Source organism: Danio aesculapii, chromosome 6, assembly GCF_903798145.1.
Source record: "Danio aesculapii chromosome 6, fDanAes4.1, whole genome shotgun sequence".
Lineage (NCBI taxonomy): Eukaryota > Metazoa > Chordata > Actinopteri > Cypriniformes > Danionidae > Danio > Danio aesculapii.
Genome location: NC_079440.1, coordinates 13,517,731 through 13,543,071, shown reverse-complemented (window position 1 = coordinate 13,543,071; position 25,341 = coordinate 13,517,731). Strand labels below are relative to the sequence as shown.

The 25,341-nt window shown below is 37.7% G+C and overlaps 1 protein-coding gene across 2 annotated transcripts; it reads left to right on the top strand.

Moving 5' to 3' along the window:
* The first annotated feature begins 2,062 nt into the window (after positions 1-2,062).
* Positions 2,063-24,963, top strand: wipf1b (WAS/WASL interacting protein family, member 1b). Of its 2 annotated transcripts, XM_056459582.1 has the most exons (9): positions 2,063-2,144; positions 2,408-2,476; positions 16,984-17,069; positions 18,948-19,077; positions 19,480-19,638; positions 21,914-22,663; positions 22,745-22,951; positions 24,458-24,571; positions 24,740-24,963. In XM_056459582.1, the coding sequence occupies exons 3-9, from the start codon at positions 17,019-17,021 to the stop codon at positions 24,790-24,792; spliced, it is 1,464 nt and encodes a 487-aa protein (XP_056315557.1). In that variant the 5' UTR covers positions 2,063-2,144; positions 2,408-2,476; positions 16,984-17,018; the 3' UTR covers positions 24,793-24,963. The 2 variants fall into 2 exon arrangements, with proteins under 2 accessions (XP_056315557.1, XP_056315558.1); XM_056459583.1 differs by lacking the exon at positions 2,063-2,144 and having other exon boundaries at positions 2,317-2,476.
* Positions 24,964-25,341: the final 378 nt, after the last annotated feature.

The window sequence follows — 25,341 nt, the reverse complement described above, 5'->3', positions numbered from 1 at the left end:
TATTCTGTAGTGCATCTAGTTCTTGTCCAGCAGGCACACAACTTCATAAGATGTTATTGTTAGGTTAGATTTTGGTTGTGACGTCAGGTGACCAAAATTCAATGTCTAGCCAGCGTCTAAGGACTATGTTATTTTGATGTCCAATAACAGTACATTAATACACTTATAACATTAATATTTGGTTGATTTTAGGTTGTTAGGAAGTGACCAAAATCCAACTTCGAGCCAACATCCTAGACCTATGTCATATTGACGTCAAATACTGACATTTATTCGTTGGGTCTGGCAACCAAAATCCAACATCCGATAGATGTCATAGGGGTAACGTCCACACAACGTCAAGCTGTAACATCATTAGACGTTGATATTTTGTAGGTTTTAGGTTGGACGTTGGACATTGACGTTGGCCTGACATTGAGTTCTGACATTAACCCAAGTTTAATTTCCAAACAAAATGCAGCAACCCCTATGATGTCAGGATACAACGTCAGTCTGACGTCATGTTGACGTCTTGTGCCTGCTGGGTGTTTAAGGCCATTTCTGTCATCATACAGTAAACATCCGTCATCTTCTCATCAGTGACATGCATCTAAACACTCTCTGAGTCAATGCATGTAAAGATTTTGGACATCTTCTTGGACACTTTTAATGCTTCCAAACAGTTTGCTGCAATTACAATTTGCCCATGTCTTGAGGTAGTTCATTATGAGGCGATTCACCTACTATGTGCGATTTGATTGGACAGGAGTCACAGGACTGATTTTTCTAACCCCCATAGACAGGAAAAAATAAAGTAGTGGAGTAAAAGTAGAGATACTGCACAAAAAATTTACTCGAGTAAAAGTACACATTTTTAAAACTAAGTAAATTACAATTTCTGATGAAAGACTATACTCAATTGAGTATTTGTAGATTGAGGATTTGTAATTAGTTACTTTACACCACTGACCATATTTAACTGTTTTTGCTGAAATCATTGCTGCAATCAAAAATGAGTAATGTGTATGATTCTGCATAGCGTGAACTTACCTGATATGAAATGAGAACTGCAGAGTCGAGCATTTTTAATTTGGTCCTCACTCCATTCAGCTCTTCTGATGGCTGTTAGCCAAAGACGTCTGCAGTTGGCATTAAAAGCAGTGGGGTGTACGGTAAAATTAAAGTTTTCTATTTTTGTACTTTCAACAGGACATGTTTGCTATTGCAACAGGTCTTTTTTTGCAACCAGTATGCACGGTTGAACCAGTCTATGGGTTGAACCCGTGTGACGTCATGTGTGACGTAGATTTGGTAATTCCCCAATATAATATTATTATAATAATTTGTTATGTAATAATAATATTACAAAATAAAATATCTATCATAGAGCAGTCTAGCAGTCAAATTTATAAAAAATATATGCAGTATTTTTATTTGTAAATACATTTTACAATTAAAAAATAAACATTTTAAATGTAGAGATTGCATTCATTTAAAATGTAGAAAAGAAGATTGAGTTATGTAACAAACAGCAATATAAATAAAAATTAAATAAGAGTAGAAAGGGTGCATTTCAGGACTTGGGCCTCATGGCTGAAACTACTTAGGGCCGCATAGACACTAAATCCACCCCTGGCTATGTCTACCTCTAAGGGAAGTCCACATTAAAAAAATGTAGAGTGTTAGGACTGACAAATTTTGCACATGAATCATGATTGCAACTTGACAAAACAGTCAACGTTTTTGCTACTGCAAAAAGCATGCACATACATCCTGGAAGACAAGCTAATTCACCACAAAATATTTCATTAAATGTCACCAAAATGGTGTTTTTAAACTTCTTAACCAAATACAAAATGTGGGGGGAAAGGTCCATTATAAGAGAAAAAGACCAGCCTGGTACTGTTGTATTTTTAATGTATTTTTAATTAAATATTATATATATTTTTAATATTTTTATATTAGTTTTTTTTTTTTTTCCAAAATATGACTGACATGTCTGTGACTTTTTCTACACACAGAGCTGTTTTGTGCCTCACGCACTCACAACAGTTTGACAGATGTTTGAGCTCAGTCAGTCAGTCACATCTGGACGTTGCATCACAGACGAGTGTCCCGGATAAAGAAAACTGAGTCTGCTGTTCTGCTGGAGGAAGAAAAACTGGGTAAAGAAACGAATTAAAAAGATATCGCGTCCAATTCAAGACATTGAGTTGTACTTCCCTCATTTAAAGAGATGTGATACTGCTTATATGTGCTGAATTGCTACTTGCGGTGTTTAAGCGATTAGCTTTGAATGTTTATTCCAGCTAATGTGATGGGCTTGCAGGCACGCGCTGCGCTGGGCGGAAACAGCGGGGAGAACTTGTGTGTGTGTTTCTGCCATGAAGGAGTGGCCCAAAACTTGTGTTCCTCTGTGTTTGTGTAGATGCTTCATGGGGATGAGTGTTGCTGCGTTTGGTTCGTAAGCGGAGGACGCGCAGTAAAAGAAGCACCGGTAAGTGTTTACGCAAACTGTTGCTGTATAAAACACTCGCAGTTATGGATATAGTCTGTGATTTGACCTTGCTGTGCATTTCTTAATGCAGCACACTTGTAGTATTGAGTGAGATTTTAGTGTGTGGATGAGGTGGTCAGTTTAAAAAGCTATTTTCCTCCACAAAAGCACAAGCTGTGCCAACTTTTGGGGGAAGCAAAGTCTCCCCTACTTCCTGGGTTGCCAGTTTGAGCGTAGATTTTGTGGCAGGGTTAAGGTTTTCTTCTGTAGTTTAGAGACACAATACATCTTCTAAAAACAAAATACTACAAATTCTTATAATGAACAGTTGACATCAATGATCATCAATTCTGATAGCTGCAAGCGATTTCTTATTGGCTCACGATTCGTTCTTTTAAGTCGAATCTTTTTATTGAATCGGCTAAAAATAGAACCGAGCGATTTGTTTCGACGATTTGGTATGAATCTTTTAGATGTGTTCAACTCTTAACTTTTGGACTAAAATTGTAATAATAAAAGCGTAGCTAAAGTAATTGAATATAAAATGTATAAAATGTCAACTTAAATGTGCCTTTAAAGGACATTATCGACCACAGTAATAGTTTAACTTGAATTGTTCAATCGGTGAAACGAACCATTCAAAAGAACCGATTTGTGGAATGACTCGAACTAGTAGGAGCATGTGTTTGTAATTGAAAGGCCATGGGGTCTCCACAGTGAGATGCAATGCAAGTCATATGCTTTTCGGCTTCCTTTTTTTTCTTTCATCTTTTTTTTTCTTGTGAATTAAAGAGCCCATTATTTCGGTGACACAAGCTATTCCAAATGCAGAATCTGCTCAGTCCTTTAAAAAGGACACCTCAGATTAGAACTAGTTTGTATTAGGGTTAAATAGGGAAGTTAATGTCATTTTGTCTGAGAGATCACAGTGTATTGTTCATTGAAAACTTTTAAGCAAGCTTTTTTTCTCGCATTAAACACTTTTATGAGGCTGTAAATGCTATTGGCAATGCGAAGTTGAGCTCTTGGTGTATTTCACGTGGTTTTCTGAAAGTGTGACACTTAAGCAATGGTTTTAAAATCACAGAGTGCTACTATTGAAGGCATGAACTTAGCTGTGCAGTGTTAAGTTTAGTCAAATTAGAGTGCATAAGAGTTCCCTCTCTGCATTAACTTCCCCTCTTTGACAGAAGTACTGTCATAACTTCTACTTCTCTCTTGTCTGGTTAAAGTTCTGTCTGTTTGACCAGTGATTTGAAGAGAGTCTGAAATCATGTGACCGACAGAATCTGAGATCATCCGTTTGCTACAGGGCTGCAGGCAGCCAGAAGTGTCGACATTATGCTGAGTTTCAGAAAGGAAGCGGACAGCCTACTAAGTGATGGAAAGACAGAATCAGAGACAGCGGGCACATTATGTGCTTGAACGCGCTCATATTATGCTAGCTGAGCGAGCTGCTTTTGCCTCTGATGTGGTGCTGCAAGCAAACATTGCAATGTGCAAATGACAGAATTCTGCTTTACAACAAGATATGATGCTTTCAATTTAACTACCGTTCGTTTCTCTGTGGGCGGCCCCTTCCTGCCTGATTCTGCATGTGTCATCTGCAGGTTGTGGTTGAAGTAATCCACCCATCCGTTCTTACTTGAGGTAATATTATTTGAAAAAAAAGTTGATTTTGTGTTCAGGGTCTTTGAGTGCATCTCAAAAATGCCTGTCCACATTTTCGATTGCTTTTGTAAGCAAGTGTGCTTATGTTCTTTTATGAGGGAAAGAATTAGAAACAACAGGTAAAACGCAAACAAATTCAGTTATTGATTTAAAGATGCTGAATGTATTTATATAAGAGAACACACACACACACACACACTTACCGGCCACTTTATTATTTACACCTGTTTAACTGCTTGTTAATGCAAATTTCTAATTAGCCAATCACATGGCAGCAACTCAATGCAATTAGGCATGTAGACATGGTCAATCCAACAATGGCATCTCTGAACGCACAACACGTCCAACCTTGAGGCGGATGGGCTACAGCAGCAGAAGACCATAACAGGAAACTGAGGCTACAATTCACACAGACTCACCAAAATTGCACACTAGAAGAATAGAAAAATTTGGCTTGGTCTGATGAGTCTTGATTTCTGCTGCGTCATTCGGATTGTAGGGTCAGAATTTGGCATGTTGCCTTGTATCAACCGTTCAGGCTGGTGGTGATGGTGTAATGATGTGGAGAATATTTTCTTGGCACACTTTGGGCCCATCAATAACAATTGAGCCTTGTGTCAACACCACAGCCTACCTGAGTATTGTTGCTGACCATGTCCATCCCTTCATGACCACAGTGTACCCATCTTCTGATGGCTACTTTCAGGAGGATAACGCGCCATGTCATAAAGCGCGAATCAACTCATACTGGTTTCTTGAACATGACAATGAGTTCACTGTACTCAAATGGCCTCCACAGTCACCAGACTCAATCCAATAGAGCACCTTTGGGATGTGGTGGAACGGGAGATTCGCATCTTGGATGTGCAGTCGACAAATCTACAGCTGCGTGATGCTATCATGTCAATATGGAGCAAAATCTCTTAGGAATATTTCCAGTATCTTGTTGAATCTATGCCACGGAGGATTAAGGCAGTTCTGAAGACAAAAGGGGGTACAACCCGATACTAGTAAAATGAACCTAATAAAGTGGCCGATGAGTGTGTGTATATATAAATATAGGATTTTTTTTTTGTTGTTTTGTTGTTATTTTAAAATTGCTGATTGTGTTTTTACATTACAATTTTAGTTAAGTTTATTGTTAGACTTAAATGTTCTTAAATGTAGACTTAAACAAATGTTCTCTGTGATTTACATTTTACAGTCACATTTACATGCAGTTTTCTCAAATTAAACAGTGAAATGCTTTTGAAGTGACACTTAAAGTAGCTCTGGAGATCATGTGCTTATATAGTGAGACAGCAGACACTGAAATATCTCAAATACTTATTGTACATGTAACTGAAATTAAATATTGGCCTCTTTTTGATGTATTAATCTTTGACATTTCCGCATTATAACAAAAAAAAATCAACTTTAACAAATGTATTGACATCGCTTGGGAATTCTCTATATTTACAACAGCCTTTACATGTTTTGTTCTGCTTTATTAATTAAATGTAAAAGTTGCTTGCCATCACACATACTGTAGGCTTGTCACGATATCTATTTTTTGTTGTGTGATAAATATATTGCACCAAAATATATTTAGTTATCAGGCATTGGAGTCAGAACGTGAAAACGCATATCCTAAATAAATAATAATAAATGTTAAAAAGTGCAAGATAAAAAAATAACAAAGGCTGTGATATCTGCTGCCAGGCCTATTTGCAGTCATCAGACACCCACATGAAAATATACTATAGTAATTTATAGTAAATATTATAGTGTTTTTTTAACCATACTGACACTGAAACCTCTAGTAGAGATAGAGATGTCGCACAATCAGCTAAAATATTGGTTATGTATTGGCGATATATATTGCATCACCAAACATGATTGAGCTCATGACCAAATGTTGTGTGATTAAGTAGATATATTGATTATTGTGACAGGCCTAATCAAACACTATTTAGAGCACAGTATGCCAGTTTGGATGAAGGGTCGACTGCTACAAGAAGTGCAATGCAACATGGGTTTATATTAGACACTGGCATTCAAAAACACAGACTTCCAGAAAGAACATAATGTCCAGCCAAAGACCCTGTTTTATACATTTCAGACTGCTGGATGTAGAGCACCGGCCGGACAGTGGTGTAAATCCAGCACCACATTCTCAATAGTCCATCTGCACTGTTCTCTCTCAGGACACTGGAATGTAAATATAGTGCATGTCCAGGAACGTTTCGTCTGAGTCAGTTTCCGACATATTCTTTTCTTCTCTTCTCACACACTTGTAATTTCCACTTCAGGAAAAGGTACAGTAATTTTCTAGGCCTGCACAATATATTGTTACTTTAAGAATGAACATTTCAATGTGCGTGTTCACAGTAGCCATGTTGTTGGGTGTGTGATGTCAAGTAGGGATCGTGGTTGAGAAATGCATGTGATTTGTGAACGATTGCAAAGTTTCAACATTTAGTGAATGTTTATCATTTGGCTCATTTGATTGTTCAGTTTGTGAATCTAAATACTGTTAGACTTTCTAGAAAACACGCAGCACTTCTCATTGGTTTGTTCATTTTATTGTATTTCTTTTAGCAACAATTTTTATTTTAAACATTGTCATCATACACATTGACAAAGGTTCAAATTATCAGTTCAGAAAAAAAAAAAAAAAAAACATATAGGAATAATAGGCTGCAACGCGGTCACGCAGTGGCTATCACAATCGCTTCACAGCAAGAAGGTCGCTGTTTTGAGCCTCAGCTGGGTCAGTTGGCATTTCTGTGTGAAGTTTGCATGCTCTCCCCGTGTTGGCGTGGATTTCCTCCGGGTGCTCCGGTTTCCAAAGACATGTGGTATACCTACCACAACCCTAAACCCAACCATCATGGTTATTAATGTCTACACCTTCCCCAACCCTTAACCCATCCATCAGTTATTTACATCTACACCTACCCCAAACCTTAACCCAACCATCACAGTCATAAACGTCTACACCTTCCCCAACCCTTAACCCAACCATTACAGTTATTAACGTCTACACCTTCCACAACCCTTAACCCAACCATCACAGTTATTAACGTCTACACCTTCCCCAACCCTTAACCCAACCATCACAGTTATTAACGTCTACGCCTTCCCCAACCCTTAACCCAACCATCACAGTTATTAACGTCTACACCTTCCCCAACCCTTAACCCAACCATCACAGTTATTAACGTCTACACCTTCCCCAACCCTTAACCCAACCATCACAGTTATTAACGTCTACACCTTCCCCAACGCTTAACCCAACCATCACAGTTATTAACGTCTACACCTTCCCCAACCCTTAAACCAACCATCAGAGTTATTAACGTCTACATTTGTACAATGGCTGCTTTTTTCATTCCTCTGAATATCTTTATCTCTCTAAATCTCTTAATGGCTCTGATTTCTATCCCTCCACAGCTTCAAAGCTCACGAATTAGCAAAAAATGGCCATGTTCATGTTTTAAACACCTTACATGTTTTCAAACAGGTTCAAACAGCACTACCCCAACATGCTATATCACTTATATCTCGCATGCTATATACTGTCCAATCTTTTTCACTCTGGTATCGTGGTTAGATTACTGAAAGTGATTTAGCGAGTGGTTCAGGCCTGTTAAGTGTCAACTGAAGGTGTGATGATGTTTCTGAAATTGCTATATCATGCTGCAGATGAGTTTTCTGATAGTGGTGTTGAAGCAGCGCTACATAACTAGGGCAAAGATAATGTACACTTTGCATTAATGTTAGATGGTAGTAGATATTTTCTGTTGTTGGAAAAAAAACGTCAGTTTGGTCATTTTAAATGACATCTCCCCCTCCCTCCTCTCTTTTTTACTAAAGAAAGTATGTGACCCTAGATCACAAAGCCAGTCATAAGGGTGAATTAGCTGAAGCTGAATAAATAAGGTTTCCATTATTGTAGGGTTTCTTAGCATGAGACCGTATTTGGTTGAGATACCATTATTTAAACATCTAAATAATCTTTAAAGTTGTCCAAATTATGTACTTTGCAATGCATTTTACTAATAAAAAAATAAGGTTTTATATTTTATGGTAGGAGGTTTACTAAATGTCTTCATGGAATATGAGCTTAATATTAAAACTTTAAACTTAATATTGTAATGATTTTTAGCATAAAATAAAAATCTATATTTTTGACCCATCACTGAAAGAAATTATTCATTTATTTATTTTCTTTATTAAGTTAAGTGGTTGCAAACTATTTATACCAGTGGCTGAATTTAAACAAACACATTAAATTTAGTAATGTTCAACTCATTGAACATTCATTGAACGTTCATTGGTTTGTTTAAATTCAGACCATATATATTGTTTACAACCACTTAAAAATTGAGTAAATCCACTGAAAAAATTGTTGCATGCAAAACTGTTGCAAACAATTTATTTGTGTTGAGTTTAAACAAACAAATTACATTTCATAATGTTCAACTTAATTTGTTTGTTTAAATTCAGCCCAAATAAATTTACAACCACTCAACATAAAAAAAAATTGAGTAAATCCAAGGAATCATCTTTGAATAATTTTTTTTCAGTGCATTTCTTTCAGTGTATTATGTATTACCTGTTCAACATAAGACTAATTTTGAGGTCCAAGGTCACAAATATAACATAATAATGTAACTTTTAAAATACAGTTTATTTCCCTCCAAAAAACGTTGGGGCTTTTAGAGCAAGGGAACAATTTATTTGGTATTAAATTAGGATAATGACTACAACCCTGTGCTTCTGACATTTCCAAGTAGTGATTTTAATGTTATCAGTAGACTCCACAGAATTCCACAGAAACCTCTACAGATTTCCGTAGTTACATCTATTTATAATTGTGACTAAATATCTATCTATCTATCTATCTATCTATCTATCTATCTATCTATCTATCTATCTATCTATCTATCTATCTATCTATCTATCTATCTATCTATCTATCTATCTATCTATCTATCTATCTATCTATCTATCTATCTATCTATCTATCTATCTATCTATCTATAAACAAACTGTTTCTATCTGTCTGTCTGCCTGCCTGCCTGCCTGCGCATACATGCATGCATACATATGCATTGATACATACATGCATACATATGCATACATACAGTTGAAGTCAAAATTCTTTTTCAAATATTTCCCAAGTGACGTTTAACAGACCAAGATAATTTTATCTTTTAGTTTCGCTGGAATTAAAGCAGTTTTTATTTATTAAGGTCAAAATTATAAGCCCTTTTAAGAAATATATTTTCGACTATGTAGATCAGTGGTCTTAAAACTCAATTCCTGGAGGGCCGCAGCTCTGCACAGTTTTACTCCAACCCTAATCAAACACAGCTGATCTAGTAGTGTCTATCAGGTGTGTTTGATTAGGGTTTTAGCAAAACTGTGCAGAGCTGCGGCTCTCCAGGAATCAAGTTTGAGACCATTGAGCTAGATAACAAACCACTTATCCAACAAATTGCCTAGTTATCCTAACTTGCCTAATTCACTTAGTTAATGTTTAACTTGCACTTTAAGCTAAATACTAGTCTTACAAAATAGTTAGAAAATTTTTATTTTATATAAGAGTTATTAAGAGTATTGTTTAAAATGTTTATCTAATATTAGATTAGATGTTGTATTTCTAAATGGATTTGCACTGTAAACCTTAAAATGACAAAATAGAATTGTAAATCAAATGATAAAATTTTAATTTGTAACGTCTTAGCTACTTTATTTAAAAAAATAAACATTCTGCATTAATCCACAGGTTTATTTATTTATTTTTACAATATTCTGCACTGAAATAGTTTAAAACGTCTTTGTCAGTTTTCGTCTGGCTCTGGTTATCAGTAACAAGAAGCCAGATCACCATTACCTAACTATGTGTAATTGTTCATGGAAATGATATGCGTGTGTGCATTGTACTGTGATTAACTTTTTTTTGCACTGCATCAGGAAGTTTTCAGAACATTTGCCAAACTGTCCGGATGTCAACTTTACCTCGGAATAAAAATAACTAAGAGAAGGAGAGCGAGAAAGGAAGTGAAAGAGAGAGAGAGAGAGAGAGAGAGGGAGAGAGAGGTAGAAATGAAGTAGTGTGATGTGGCTCTCAGAAAGACGCCCTTGAGAGATCCCCATGATGAAAGAGCAGATGGTTTAAAGAGCTTGTAAACCAAGTCTGTTTCCGCATTTTTCTGCTCTCTTTTGAGTCTCATCTGTGTGTGTTCCCACTTCTGCCTTTACACCTTTTGTTGTTTCTTTTGCCACCTTTGTGTGGATGTGGGTTAATGAACAGAGAAAACGAGAAGTGAGAGGTATATTGCTGTAGCTCTTCCTGTTGATGATCTTCTCCGGATATCAGCCTCAGGGGTCTTTCATCGAACTTGCAAATGAATTCTGAGACATTTGGTTTTGCCAAAGTTTGAAATTGTTCTCTGTGAAAGGAATTTAAACGTACACTGTATATACACTCACTGGCCACTTTTTTTAGGTACATCTTACTGGTACCGGGTTTGACACCCTTTTGCCTTCATAACTGCTTTAATTCTTTTTGGCAAAGATTCAACATGGTACTGGAAAATTCCTCAGAGATTTTGGTCCATATTGTCATAATAGAATCACACAGTTGCTGCAGATCCACTACATCCCAAAGGTGCTCTGTTGGATTGAGATCTGGTGACTGTGGAGGCCATTTGAGTACAGTGAACTCATTGTCATGTTCAAGAAACCCGTCTGAGATGATTCTCGCTTTATGACATGGTGTGTTATCCTGCTGGAAGTAGCCATCAGAAGATCTGTGGTCATCAAGGGATGGACATGGTCAGCAACAATACTCAGGTAGGCTGGGGCATTGACACCATGCTCAACTGGTACTAATGTGCTCAAAGTGTGCCAAGAAAAAATACCCTACACCATTACACCACCTCCACCAGCCTGAACCATTGATACAATGCAGTATGGACCCATGGTTACATGTTGTTGACACCAAATTCTGACCCGACCATCCAAATGTCGCAGCAAAAATTGAGACTCATTAGACCAGGCAACGTTTTTTCCAATCTTTTATTGTCCTATTTTGGTGAGCCTGTGTGAATTGTAGTCTCAGTTTCCTGTGCTTAGCTGACAGGAGTGGCACCCGGTGTAGTCTTCTTCTGCTGTAGCCCATCCACCTCAAGGTTGGACGTGTTGTGTGTTCAAAGTTGCTCTTCTGCATACCTTGGTTGTAACGAGTGCTTATTTGAGTTACTGTTGCCTTTCTATCAGCTGGAACCAGTCTGGCCATTCTCCTCAGACCTCTGGCAACAACGAGGCATTTGCACCCACAGGTGATGATGTTGGATGGCAGAGGGGTGTCGCGGACGCAGGACGAAAGTGAAGAGCGGGGGGTTGTTGTGGACGAAAGTAAAGAGGGTTGGGGAGTCGCGGAAGAAAGTGAAAGTGAGGGGGACCGGTAAAATGAGATGCTGGATCATTGTTCCGGCACAAATTAAGCCCTGCCTATACAAGTAAATAAGGGGGTACATAATCTGGCAGGGGTGCACTTTTCGGCATGACACCAGTTTACCCAAATATATTTTGTCTCCCTGAGTTGCCTTGACTGAAAACACTGTTGATTTTGTTTCAGTTGTGAAGGCTGCCTCAATATGTGCGGGTGTGGAAAATGTAAAAATAGCTTCTGAAATGAGAAGCAGATTCAGAGATATAAAAATGTACATGAGGTGCTGGTTAATTAGCAAATACTATAAATATAACAAACGTAAACATTAGCTTAGCAGCTTATACATTGTAAGGCTTGATTGTAAGGCATGCTTACTCCTGTCAGTGTTGCCAATCTGGCAACCTATGTCGTGTTGATTTGTCAGAGGGAAAAGGGTGGCAAAAAAAGGTCAAGGGGGTGAAAAAACACTCAAGATTTTGAATTTTGACTGTGATCTTAGATACTGACCCTTTAATTTTATAATCATGCACAAAATTCAGCTACTTATTTCATCCCTTTTATAAGTCTTCATAAGAATGTGTTTGTAACATTTAAGCTTTAAAATACCCATCAGATTATGTGTTATACAATGCAGAATATGCCCATTTTCAGTTTAAAGCAAAGTGTAGCTGTTTTTGTAGCCAGTGTTTTATATGTAAATGAGCTTCTTCTCTCCGATCACCGTTCCCAGATGTGTGTTTGCTTCCTGAATTACATCAGTTAAACAGCAGTAAGTGACGGATACAGACACGGATGAAACAGAGATCCAGTTTATTAGTCAAAAACTTCAAGTAAGGTTATTTGATATAGCATTTGTGGTGGAGTTTATTCAAGCCTTTTTGAAATGAGTCACAAAAAACCAGCAGTTATGAATTACATAGCAATTTTACTGTCGTTACTTTATTGCAAACATGCTCTGTTTTTAAAACGTTTAAACTCATTCTTGAGGTGCAGATGATCACAGAGAGTTGGAACAGATCTTTTAATCCCAGTCTCTTTGTAAATCCAGTTCTGGGATATACAAATAAATGTTGGGATATTTAAAAAAGAGACTTGTTGTGTTGATTTCACTGAAACAGTTCTACACCTCCATCATTAAATCAGTCATCTGCACATCAATAACTGTCTGGTTTAGCTCAGCTACTAAATAGGATCTCCAAAGACTACGTCGAATAGTTCGGACTGCTGAGCGAATCCCTGGTACAACCCTTCCTACTCCCCAAGAACTGTACTTATCCAGAGCGAGCAAAAGGGCTGCCAAAATCCCTCTGGACCCCTCACACCCAGCACAATGCCTCTTTGAACTGTTACCTTCTGGTCGACGCTACAGAGCACTGCGCACCAGAACAGCCCGACACAGAAACTATTTCTTCCCTCAGGCAATCCATCTCATGAACACTTGATGATAATAATTGCGAAACCAACATCACTACTTGCTGAACACTTGTATACATATACACTTACACTATATGCACATAACAGCTGCACAAATAACATTGTATATAGTAATATAGCTGTACATACACTTGTCAATTTGTATATTTGCATTCACTACTTGTATTTTTTAAAACATATTTATTATCTGTTTTTGTCCTGTCTCTGTAATCCTGTTGCACTGTAGAAGCTCTGTCACAAAAACAAATTCCTCGTATGTGTGAACATACCTGGCAATAAAGCTCTTTCTGATTTCTGAATATGACAGTAGACACATTCTGTCTACACACGTTCTGTCCAAACAGCGTATAAAAGTTAATTTTACATCAAAGGTGCCCTTAAATAATTTTAAGGCAATGAGTTTTCTCGTTTTTTTTTTTTTAACAAAAGTCAAGTAATTGCTTTTAAAAGCAACAGGTTTACTCAATTTTTAAAGTAAAGCACATCAAATTAATAACATTTAGTTATTAGTCTAATAGTGCATGTGTCTCTAAAACACATTCCTTTTTTAATAATATTTTACATGTACATCAGATATGTTTTGCAAGAACTAAAATGTTGCAGTAGGCTTTCTACATTGCAGAAATGACCTTTTTAGATATGGTATTTCCCACATGTTGTCATTACATGCACAGTATTGGTTGCTGGTGTGAATTTCAACACTTGCTACTTGCTGTCCGACTCAGTCAAAACTTTGTGGCTGTGTGAGACCACTTTAGTACAGTCATATGTCGTGGTTAGTTTAGAACCAGTGATTTAGGGAGTGATTTAGGCCTGTTACGTGTGACTTGAATAGTGCTGCGATGTTTCAGAAGTTGCTATTCGTGCTACAGTTGGGTTTCCTGTTAGTGGTGTGTTTAAGCACCGCTGACTGCATAACAAGGTCAAAGATAATGAGGCGTAAAGGCAATGAGCGAATTTCAAATGACATACATCCTTGAGGAGCACTTCTTGAAAGCGATGCAATTTTTATTTCCTACCCAAAAAGTTAACCACTGAATCGCTTCATATGTCCCTTTTAATGAAGACTATTAGCTAAGGGTCCATGTGAAGGTCACTTTGGGGAAGAAAGACTGTTGTTTGTGGTCATGTGGCCGGATGAGTCCTCGTGACTCATTTTAAAGCTAGATACAGCAGGAAAGTTCCAGTTAACAAACTTATAAACACAAAATTACATTTTATGATATACTGTTTAGTTCTAGATATATTGCTCACGTTGTGCAAGCATGTTGTAAGCAGATTTAAAGATCAAAAATGTGATTAATAGCAAATATGCTATATATTTCTATCTGCATTCTGCATTGAGGTATCGAGTATTAAGAGTTTTTGCTTTGCTTGAAATGTGTCAAATTATATGGTGATCAAAAAAAGATTTCTGAATCAAAAGTCAAAAATGTACACAACCTAAAAACAACAGCAAGAAGCTAATTGCATCCATTATTTATTAACTAGAGGACTTGATAAACCTAAATTAAACATAATTTCCTTAAACCTTAAAGGTGCAGTAGGTGATTGTCTTCAGTAACATTTTTGGTTGTGCTGGTTGAAAGTCTCTTCGCAGTCTAATAGTGATGATTAAAGCAAATGATCTAAATGTATTTTTATAATTCATAAAAGTAAAAAATCTTCATCCAATTAAATATTGTCGGGCTGACAATTCCCATAACTCTGATAAATAGCCCAAAGTGTCTGTAAACAAATGCAGATTTGTGCATCTGCGCATCTCTGTTGACGCAGATTGGCTATTAGCGCGTGCACACCTGGATGCGAGACACAGCGGTAAAATCAAATGTTCAATCAAAACTTTTCAAATTAAAGAATCAATATTGTAGTTACTTTTGCACGCTGGAGGAAGGACGACACCATGGCTGAAGAATTTCTTTTAGACAGGTAATGTTCTGTTTTAAAAGTATTTAGTCATGCAAAGCTGATATAGATGTTGTTGTTATGAGGGTTTTATGCACAGAAGTGTTGTTTGGCCACTGAAATCTTCCAGCGATAGATTGATGTGACTATTTTCTTTTTACAGCATCGATAATGAAGATTTTTATTTAGTTTAACAACAAAACATCAGTAAATGGCGCTATTCCACATAGCCTGCTTTACTGAGCTAAAGTTGGTTTTATATTCACAATGGTTCACTTTTGAACAATGATGACCCGTGACGCAGCCCCTATATTGCTTATCATGCTACTCTGAATATTCAGTCTGAAATAGCCTGCAAGTGTGGCTTAGTAATAAGTGTAATTTTTGCACACTGCCGGCCAACCACTAACTACATTTCTAACTGGTGAATGACATGAACTAGTGGGTTGTCTGCTGTCATGTGCGCATTTGTGTTTCAGGAGTCGTGGCTTTGGATGGCAGGGGTGGGACTGTGTTTCGAAGCTATTATGCTAACGGGTTAGCATTTTGGCAGATCTCCTACTGCACCTTTAATTACATGAATGTATAAAAAAATATTATTTGGATTTGCTCACTTTTTTAAGTGCTTGTAAAAAATGTATATGGGCTGAATTTAAACACAAGTTAAGTTTAACATCACTAATTTAATTTGTTTGTTTAAATTCAGCCCATATAATCTGTTTGTAACTACTTGCCTTAAAAAAGTAGGAAATCCAAGGAATCATTTTTTTTTAAGCGTATTAATAATATTTTATCAGGATGTTCTGTCTATTTTTTTGACTAGTCTAAGTTTAACAACTTTATTAATCCCACCAGGGGCAATTAAATTAGGGCAGTACCATCAGGGGTGTAGTGGACATTTTAAAAGTTGGGGGACAGCTGTATGAAATCCAAAGGTTTACATTTTTAATCTGTTTCTAAATGGTCTGTCTCTAAAAGTGCAGGGGACGTCCCCCCCACCCCCAGCTGCTACCATCATGATGCACCAAAAACATAAAGAGACAAATCACTTACAAACAATATTAAAAGAAACACAATCCAGCATGCTTCATAATAACTTCACAAGTAGTACTAAAAAACCAATAAGAAAGGACCATACATTTAAAACTTGCTAAAATGTAAGGTTACAAACTAAGTCTTATTGCCTCAGGAACAAAGGTTAATTTATATCTGTTAGAAGAGCGTTTAATGCTTCTAAACCTTCTTCCAGAGGGCAACAATACAAAAAAGGCTTGGGGATGGGAATCATCTCCTATCACACTTTGAGTTTTCCTTATTATTTCCTGTTCATGAAGCTCTGCTAGACCCCGCAGAGGCAAACCAATAATCTTGGAGCAAGTCTTGACTAAGCTTTGAAGGCGATTTTTTTTTTTTGTCTCTAACGGAAAGTCAGGAGAACCGGCATAAAGAGGAATAGCTTAATATACTCTCAATATAGGTAGTAAAAAAGTTCTCAGTATATTTTTCAGTTCAGTTTCCTAAGAACATACATTCTCTGATGCACTTTCTTAGTAGCATCTTCTGAGTTCTGCTGGTACTTTAATGTAGTATCAAAGATTGTGCAAAGATACTTATATTCCTAAATAATTGCTTTCCAATAAAATACAGCGGTTTCACTTCTGAGGCATTTTTTCTAAAATCAATCACCATCTCTTTCATTTTTGTGATGTTCAGTTGTAGTTCAGCTTCATTGCACTACCTAAAAATCTCATTATGATTATCGCTGTCATTACAATCTGTGTTTGTTAACAAGGAAAAAAAATTGTGTCATCAGCATGTTTGACTAAAGGGCAATTGTCCTTAGTGCTGCGACATTTGTGTACAATATAAAAAGCATTGAGGGCAGTACGCAACTCTGTGGAGTTTCTATTGATGTAAAAAGCTTGTCTGAAAACACTCCATTCAACATCTAAAACATTTATTAGAAAATGTTTAAGAATATTTTAGAGAAGTTTACACTTCAACATTTTGATTTCTCCTGAAAATATCAAATTCTCTTTTCGTTTGGCAGGACTCAGTGAGAGGAGGTGACACCAAGGAGAAGCTATGCCCGTACCTCCTCCCCCTCCCCCTCCCCCACCCCCCACCTTCTCACAGGTAAACACACACACATATACACACACACAGTCGGAATTCACTATACAACTTTTTATATCATAACAAATATAAAAATATTATCCTCCTCCAGCTCAATTTTCAAAGTTTTACATCTTTCATCTGAATCGAATGACAATCTGAAGCTAATAAATCTGAATGTGTGCCCATCACAAATTTCCCTGCAGATTGTTAACTCAGCCGAGCAAAATCTGCTGACTGGATTTGTCTTTTTATAAAACTTTTCCATGTAGAACTGTCAAGAATCAATACAAGCGTTTTGTGTGGTATTCCAGCTACAGTGCATCCGGGAAATATTCACAGTGCTTCACTTTTTCCACATTTTTTATGTTAAAGCCTTATTCCAAAATGCATTAAATTAATTTATTTCCTCAAAATTCTACACACAATACTCTATGATGACAATGTGAAAAAATATTTTTTTTTAATTGTTGGAAATTTATTAAAAATAAAAATATCACATGTACAGAAGTATTCACAGCCTTTGCTCAATACTTTATTGATGCACCTTTGGCAGCAATTACAGCCTCAAGTCTTTTTGAATATGATGCCACAAGCTTGGCACACCTGTCTTTGGGAATTTTGCCCATTCCTCTTTGCAGTACCTCTCAAGCTCTATCAGGTTGGATGGTTTAAAGCTATTTTCAGATCTCTCCAGAGATGTTCAATAGGATTTAGGTCTGGGCTCTGGCTGGGCCACTTAAGGACACTCACCGAGTTGTTGTGAAGCCACTCCATTGATATTTTGGCGGTGTGCTTTGGGTTATTGTCCTGCTGGAAGATGAACCGTCGCCCCAGTCTGAGGTCAAGAGCACTCTGAAGCAGGTTTTCATTGAGGATGTCTCTGTACATTGGTACATTCCTCTTTCCCTCTATCCTGACTGTCTTCCAGTTCCTGCTGCTGAAAAACATACCCACAGCGTGATGCTGCCACAAACATGCTTTTTTTTAGTCTCATCAGACCAGAGAATTTGGTTTCTTATGGTCTGAGAGTCCTTCAGATACCTTTTGGCAAATTCCAGGCGGGCTGCTATGTGCCCTTTACTAAGGAGTGGCTTCCGTCTGGCCACTCTACCATACAGGTCTGATTGGTGGATTGCTGCACAGATGGTTGTCCTTCTGTAAGGTTCTCCTCTCTCCACAGAAGAATGTTGGAGCTCCGAGAGAGTGACCATCGGGCTATTGATCACCTCCCTGACTAAGGCCCTTCACTTAGCTTAGATGGCCGGCCAGCTCTAGAAAGAGTCCAAACATTCCAAACATCTTCCACATACGAATGATGGAGGCCACTGTGCTCATTGGAACTTTCAGAGCAGCAGAAATTTTTCTGTAACCTTCCCCAGCCTTGTGCCTCGAGACAATCTGTCTCGGAGGTCTACAAGACAATTCCTTTGTCTTCATGCTTGGTTTGTGCTTTGACATGCACTGTCAACCCTGGGACCTTATATAGACAGGTATATGCCTTTTCAAATCATGTCCAATCAATCGAATTTACCACAGGTGAACTCCAATTAAGCTGCTGAAACATCTCAAGAATGATCAGTGGAAACAGAATGTACCAGAGCTCAATTTAGAGCTTCACAGCAAAAGCTGTGAATACTTCTGTACATGTGATTTTTCAGCTTTTTTTTTTTTTTGTTAAATTTGCAACAATTTAAAAAAATCTATTTTCACATTGTCATTATGGGGTATTGTGTGGAGAATTTTGAGGAAATAAATGAATTTAATGCATTTTGGAATAAGGCTGTAACATAAAAAAAATGTGGAAAAAGTGAAGTGCTATGAATACTTTCCGGATGCACTGTATATGCAGTATCAGATTTTTATACAGAAAATATCTGTGCTTGTATTTGCTCACAGGCCAACACAGAGAAACCTGTCTTGAACAGATCGGAGCAGCAGGGCAGGAATGCTTTACTGTCAGACATCAGTAAAGGAGCCAGGCTGAAGAAGGCTGTTACAAATGACCGCAGTGCCCCCGTACTTGACAGTAAGAACTTGCCCCTTATGGACTTGTTGTGTTCTTGAACTAAAAACAACCCCAGCTTAATTTTTTTGACCCCTGCACTGAAAAAAAATTATTAGTTGACTTTACTTCAAATTAGTGAGTTGCCTTAAAATCTTTAAGTAAATGAACCATGTGCATAATTATAAATATTAGGTTAAATCAACTTAACAGTTCAAAGTTATGACTGGTTTACTCACTTATTTAAGTAAAGTCAACTTGTCGCATTTAAGGCAACGGGTTTACTCTCTTTTTAAGTGAAGTAAATAATCACTTTTACAGTGTGTGTTTTCTTTACAAACTATTTAAGGCTAAAGTTTTTGCATGAAAAACCCTTGTGGTTTCGCTCTTCATTCCAAAATATTAAATACTTGTTTGTTTTGGCAGAACCCAAAGGTGGAGGAGGGCCTGGAGGGGGAGGTGGGGGCGGAGGAGGAGGAGGAGGGTTTGGTGGGGGTGGGGGTGGGGGTGGAGGAGGCGGAGGCGGAGGAGGTCTGGGTGGGCTCTTCCAGGGTGGCATGCCAAAGCTGCGCTCCACTCGAGATGGTAAGAACACACACACACACACACACACACACACACACGCGCACGCACACACGCACACACACACACACACACACACACACACACAACCACACGTTTGTTAAACACACTACTCTGTGTACTTATTCATTTCTTCACCAGGGATTGAGTATAGACATTTTGACTTGTCCCAGCTCCCCATGCACTGCCCTCGACCCCTTGCACTGTAAAAACTCTTTATCCAGTCAAGAGTTCAACACGTTATTTTTGCCTAAATGCAATATTATGAATTTTTTCACTTTAATAAAGCTTAAAGTTATGTATTCTGCTTGCAAATTTTGTTTAATTACAAGGAGATTTCATTAGTTACAACCAGTCTTCTATTTTTAAGACTTTATTTCAGCTGTTATAACTTGTTTTAAGTTTACCTATTAAAAAGGCTCAACAGTCACATTTATTCCTATCTTATCTGTGTAACTTGTTTTAAATTTTGCCATTAATTAAAAGTTCAATAACACTTCGACTTGTTTTTTAGTGACAAAATACATTGTTTTGTTGCAGTAAGCTTCAGATTATTTTGAGAAGCAACCTTTGGCATTTCAACTCAAAACAACTGCTTGCAACAGATTAATTCATATCAATAAATGCATTTATTATGTTTAAAATTAGAAAACTATTTGATATGAACCCCCTGAAAATGATCTATCATATAATTTCATGAATATGAAAACACAAAGAACTAATCAATTTAGAACTAATCAAAAAGGTAAATTAAAAATTATATATACAGTGTGTGTATGTATGTATATATGTATATATGTGTATATATATGTATATATATATATGTATGTATATGTATATATATATATATGTATATATATATGTATATATATATATATATATATATATATATATATATATATATATATATATATATATATATATATATATATATATATATATATATATATAGAGAGAGAGAAAGAGAGAGAGAGAGAGAGAGAGAGAGAGAGAATTATTTGAAATATTGCAATAATTAATTAGAGTTATTAATTAATACAAATATTAATATATTCCCTGCACAGCAAAATCCCAAGAGTAGAGAGTATTTGGACCCACACCACAGAGTTACGGCAGTCAAAGAAAAAATAACATAAAAAATCAAATATAAAGAGTCAAAAAATACAGTAATTACTGGTGTAAATACACAAAAATGAATATTTACCACAATGTGACATCTGACAAAACAAGTATTTTCAATAAATCTCTCACTACTGACTTTTGTAGACCTACACAGGTATTTTTGTAAACAGTTTTTTCTCAATTTTCTAAAAAAAAAAAAAAAGACCCTGGCACTTTTAAAATCTTCATCCTGACAAGAGTTTTCAAGAATTGGGGTTTCATTGACCTGATACGGCATTTTTGTGTAGAAAAAAAAGCTGCAATTTAGACAAAACCTATGTTTGTGTGTACAGCAGGGCCCAAGGTTGTGGCTGAATTTGGTTGTAATTTAGTTTTTCTTGAGTGATTCTGCTTTAACAGCAGGAGTTCATTATTCTCTGTTCACTCAGCACTTTAACTCAGCTCCAGTGTTGTTTTAACTCTTTGTCGGAGTGGGATCAGAGGGAGATGTTAATTTTATTCTGACGATTTTGCTGTGTATCCAATTGTGTATAAAAAAAGGCTAGTTTAAAGTATCAGTTAAATGGTAAAGTTATGTTTATATGGGGTATTATGAACGCATAAAACATCAAACAAGACCAATAACCTTGATTTATTAACTTATTAACACATTATTCACTAATTCCCCATGATTTATGTACTTACAAGGTGTTTGCCCACCGGCAACTATAGTTGCCGCTTGAACTTTTGACAAAGTATAGAAAAAATTTAAATCTCTTGAAAGATTTGTTTTGTTTGGATGAATCTAGAGACCTTCATGATTATGTTGATATATATTTGTGAACAAAAAAATATTTTTAGCATCATGAAAATTGCCTTCACTTGGGAGAGTTTGCCTCCATTTTGCATCCTGGATTTAGGGGTTGGAAGTTGAAGGCCTCATGTGACAGGAAGTAAATCAATTAATTTTTTTATTTCTTGAAATCTTTTATTTGGTTGTTTGCTTGCATGTCATTGACAAATTAAACCTGTATAACATTGTCCAATTACTTCTAAAAGGAAAATGTCAACTAAAAGAAAAATGGCAACTAACCAGCCTTAAGCTGAATGAACAAAAGAAATGTTGTGCACCAATTAGATTATCTGTTTATGAAACCGTTTGCTCTCTCTCTTTCAGACTCTGCGAGTGTCAGGCCTCCGGTTCTGCCACCTGGTGCTCGTACCACAGGTCCGCGGCCCTTTGGTGGAGGAACTGGCTCCGCCCCTCGTCTGCCTGTTCAGCGCAGTGAATCTTTTGATCCTCCACGGGCACGAATGACTCCACCCCGTCCTGAAACACCAGGAGGGCCGCCTCCTCCTCTTCCAAGTGCCCCTCGACCCTTCCAGAGCAGCACACAGAGCAGGGGGCCACCTGCACTACCAGGCACTCCCCGCTTCGGCTCTGCACCAACCCCTCCACCCCCAACCCTTCCTGGGCGTCAGCCTGCACCTCCACCAGTGCCAGGCGGTATAGGTCGTCCTCCTTCAGCACCGTCTCCTTCGTCTGGTTACGCCGGACGGCCTCCACCTCCTCCTGCACCGGGTCGGGGTGATGACCGCCCTCCACCTATTCCCCCCGCAAACCGCTCTATGCCACTGACCCGGGACAGCCCGCCCCCTCCACCTCCTCCATCAGCAAGCAGCAAACCAACTCCCCCTCCAGCTCCTTCTCCTGCCTCTTTGAGGCCACCAGTAAGTGCAGCACCTCCACTCCCACCAGGTCGCCCAAGCCCAAATACTCCTGAAGAACATACGCCACGACTTCCTGAACGAAACCTGTCACTAGGCTCACATCTGCCAGCTCCTCCACCGGGGCGATCCGGACCCCTTCCTCCACCTCCATCTGAGAGACCGCCTGCGCTGGGCAGAAATGCAAGTGGAAGATCAGGTATTGAAGGAGGTGCAGGTTTTTATAGGATGATCCCGAAATCGTCTTTTTCATCATTTGTATTTGTGTTTGTATTCACAGGTCCTCTTCCGCCTCCACCTCCTTCTGGCCGGCCAGGAGGAGGGAGTATGAGGTCATCGCCAGCCCCTCCCCCACCAAACAGACCGGGTGCCGAGACTCACCGTGGGGGCAGTAGGCCACCACTTCCTCCAGACAGACCCTCCTCTGGACCTCTGCTGCCGACTCCTGCTCCTATGGGCAATGGATACCACAGTCAGCATCATATAGGTATGGGGACAGTCTTTATGTTTGTATTTAGTCGTTAAAGGGTCATGAAACGCCCAACCCCCCTTCACACCACTAATTTTAAAAAAGTCAAGAAAGTGGGTGAATCTAGCTCTGTTTAGGTGGGAGTGTCGGGGGAGGGAAACAGGGAAGGGTTTGCATGAAAATGGGAGTTTCAGTTCAGGCATGCGCTGATTTTCACAGCGGCATATCAACACACAGATGCAGGAGAGAAAGACAGTAACGGAGTTTACATGGACATCAGTATTCAAATTCTTTGCCAAATTATTAATTTGTCGACTTTAACTGCAGTTTGGCACTTTCACCTTTATTCAGGAACATTTCATGTATGCCCCCTGTGACAAACAAGATATTGGATGCGAGGAACTGCTGGAAGAGTGTCGTTTTAATGGAATGTTTGATACCGCTTGTCGTATAAGAGAAATCGTCGTATCTTCGACTTGGTAACTTAGATGCACTCGGTACGTAGTGCCAGAAAGCCGTGTACGTATAGACTATCCTGTCATCCTATCCTGGCGAAAAACCTACACGACAGTAATTGTTTGATTAAGGTGTTTACATGTTTACATTCGGAGAGCAGCAAGTACAGTGGATCTTTCAGTCCAAAATATTGTAGTGAACTTAATGTAAACTTAGTAACTAAATAATTTTGACTAATGTATGTCTTTTTAAACCTGAAAGAGTACTGCTGACGACACAAACTAACTTTGCCTCTGAATAAACAATCAAAGAACATTTTGAGACTCTATTTTTAAAACTATATCTTTTTTGAGGAGGTATATTTATCTACCCTTGCCCACTAATTGTCATTTTTGGAATTTTGCCCATGTCATATAATCTTACAAAAATACAATCTGCTTGCATAGCTTTATTGTGCTCCTAGCCAAACGACTAATATTGCTTAGGTGGAAGGATCAGAAACCTCCAACCCCAGCACAGTGGATTCGTGATGTCTTCTTCTTCTTAAAGTTGGACTGTCTTAGAATTAGACTGTCTAGATGTTCATCTAACCAGTTTAAGAAAATTTGGGACCCATTTAGGAAATATATCTAAGAACATGTTTTATTGTAAGATTTAGACCTTGTTCCAGCAAATTGATTCTTTTTCTTTGCTAAGTGCAAAGTAGAGTGTATTGTGTGATTATACAATTGTAGTTTTTGTTAAGCCACAATTTTATTTATCTTTTTATTTGTTTATTCGTTTTTTTCTCATTGTATGTGCTTAAGTTGATACTATCTTTACTTTTTGAAATATAATTGTTTTGTTTTGTCTTTTTTTTTACTATAATTTGCCATAAAAGTCATAAATGATATAATAATGATAAAAGAATACCCTTTTAATATTAAGTGCATTACAGTTTACTGCATATCTCAGATGTTGTCAGTAGCTCATGTACAAACCCTGCCATACTTCAGGAAGTCACAATATTTTCTTCTGTGTGTACAACCTATATTCTAAAGGTGTGTGTTTTTGATTTGTTTCTTCAAGATGAATGGGAATCACGCTTCACATTCCGGCCTGTATCGGATCTTCCACCCCCAGATCCCTACATCCCCTGTCAAAAGACCTACCCTAGCAAAATAGTCCGGAATGAAAGCCGAGGTAACCAATCACAGTCATCTTATTCCTTTTTTTTTGCTGTGCACATAGACAAAGCTGACCCACAGCTGTCGCTTTCCCATGCCAATGAATATTTTGATTAACTCTCAGCACAATCGTGGCCTTATCCATTTGTTTATGTGCCTGTTTGTGTGTTTCTGTCTATTTCAGGTTCAGGGAAGAAAGAGCGAGGCGCACCTCCCCTGCCTCCCATACCTAGGTGAAAAAGAAAAAGGCCTGACAATCCTTCCTTTTCCTGATTTTCTAAGTTTCTCTGGAACTGTTTGTTTCTGTGATGTTTTTCTACCAGAGTAATTCATTAAAATATAAAAAAAACATGTAGAAAAGAATTATAAAAACAGTTTTCTGTTAAAGACACCCTTTATTTTATACAATTTTGTTGTTGTTTGATTTAGAAATGGATTTACAATTGCTATTTTTACTTGTCGAGTGATGAGTTACAATGATACTACAGCTAAGTTTGACTTTACTTGTGACTGTTTTGTTTTGAATGAGAAGAATTGTTGTGACGTTTAATTGTCCTTCAGGGACGTGCTGAAATTTTTAGGAGTTTGTCTGTCACTTCTACTCGTTCGACGGTTTATGTCTGGTCTTGTCAATACACTTCTCAAGGAAAAAATGAAAAAGTTAAGTGCCTTTGGGGGCAGGATGTCATCGCATTTCAATGAGTTTTGGCGCCCTCTGGCTGTGTTTTCATACAACGAGTTAGAAAATTGGCATTTAACGTTTCAAGTTTTCAATGGTATCAACCA

What these genes read in the sequence shown, in the direction of transcription:
- wipf1b (XM_056459582.1), top strand. Translation starts at nt 17,019, where the DNA reads ATGCCCGTACCTCCTCCCCCTCCCCCTCCCCCACCCCCCACCTTCTCA. An exon ending in CAGTGCCCCCGTACTTGACA is followed by an intron (nt 19,078 to 19,479) that starts GTAAGAACTTGC and finishes TTGTTTTGGCAG; the next exon opens with AACCCAAAGGTGGAGGAGGG. An exon ending in AAATGCAAGTGGAAGATCAG is followed by an intron (nt 22,664 to 22,744) that starts GTATTGAAGGAG and finishes TTGTATTCACAG; the next exon opens with GTCCTCTTCCGCCTCCACCT.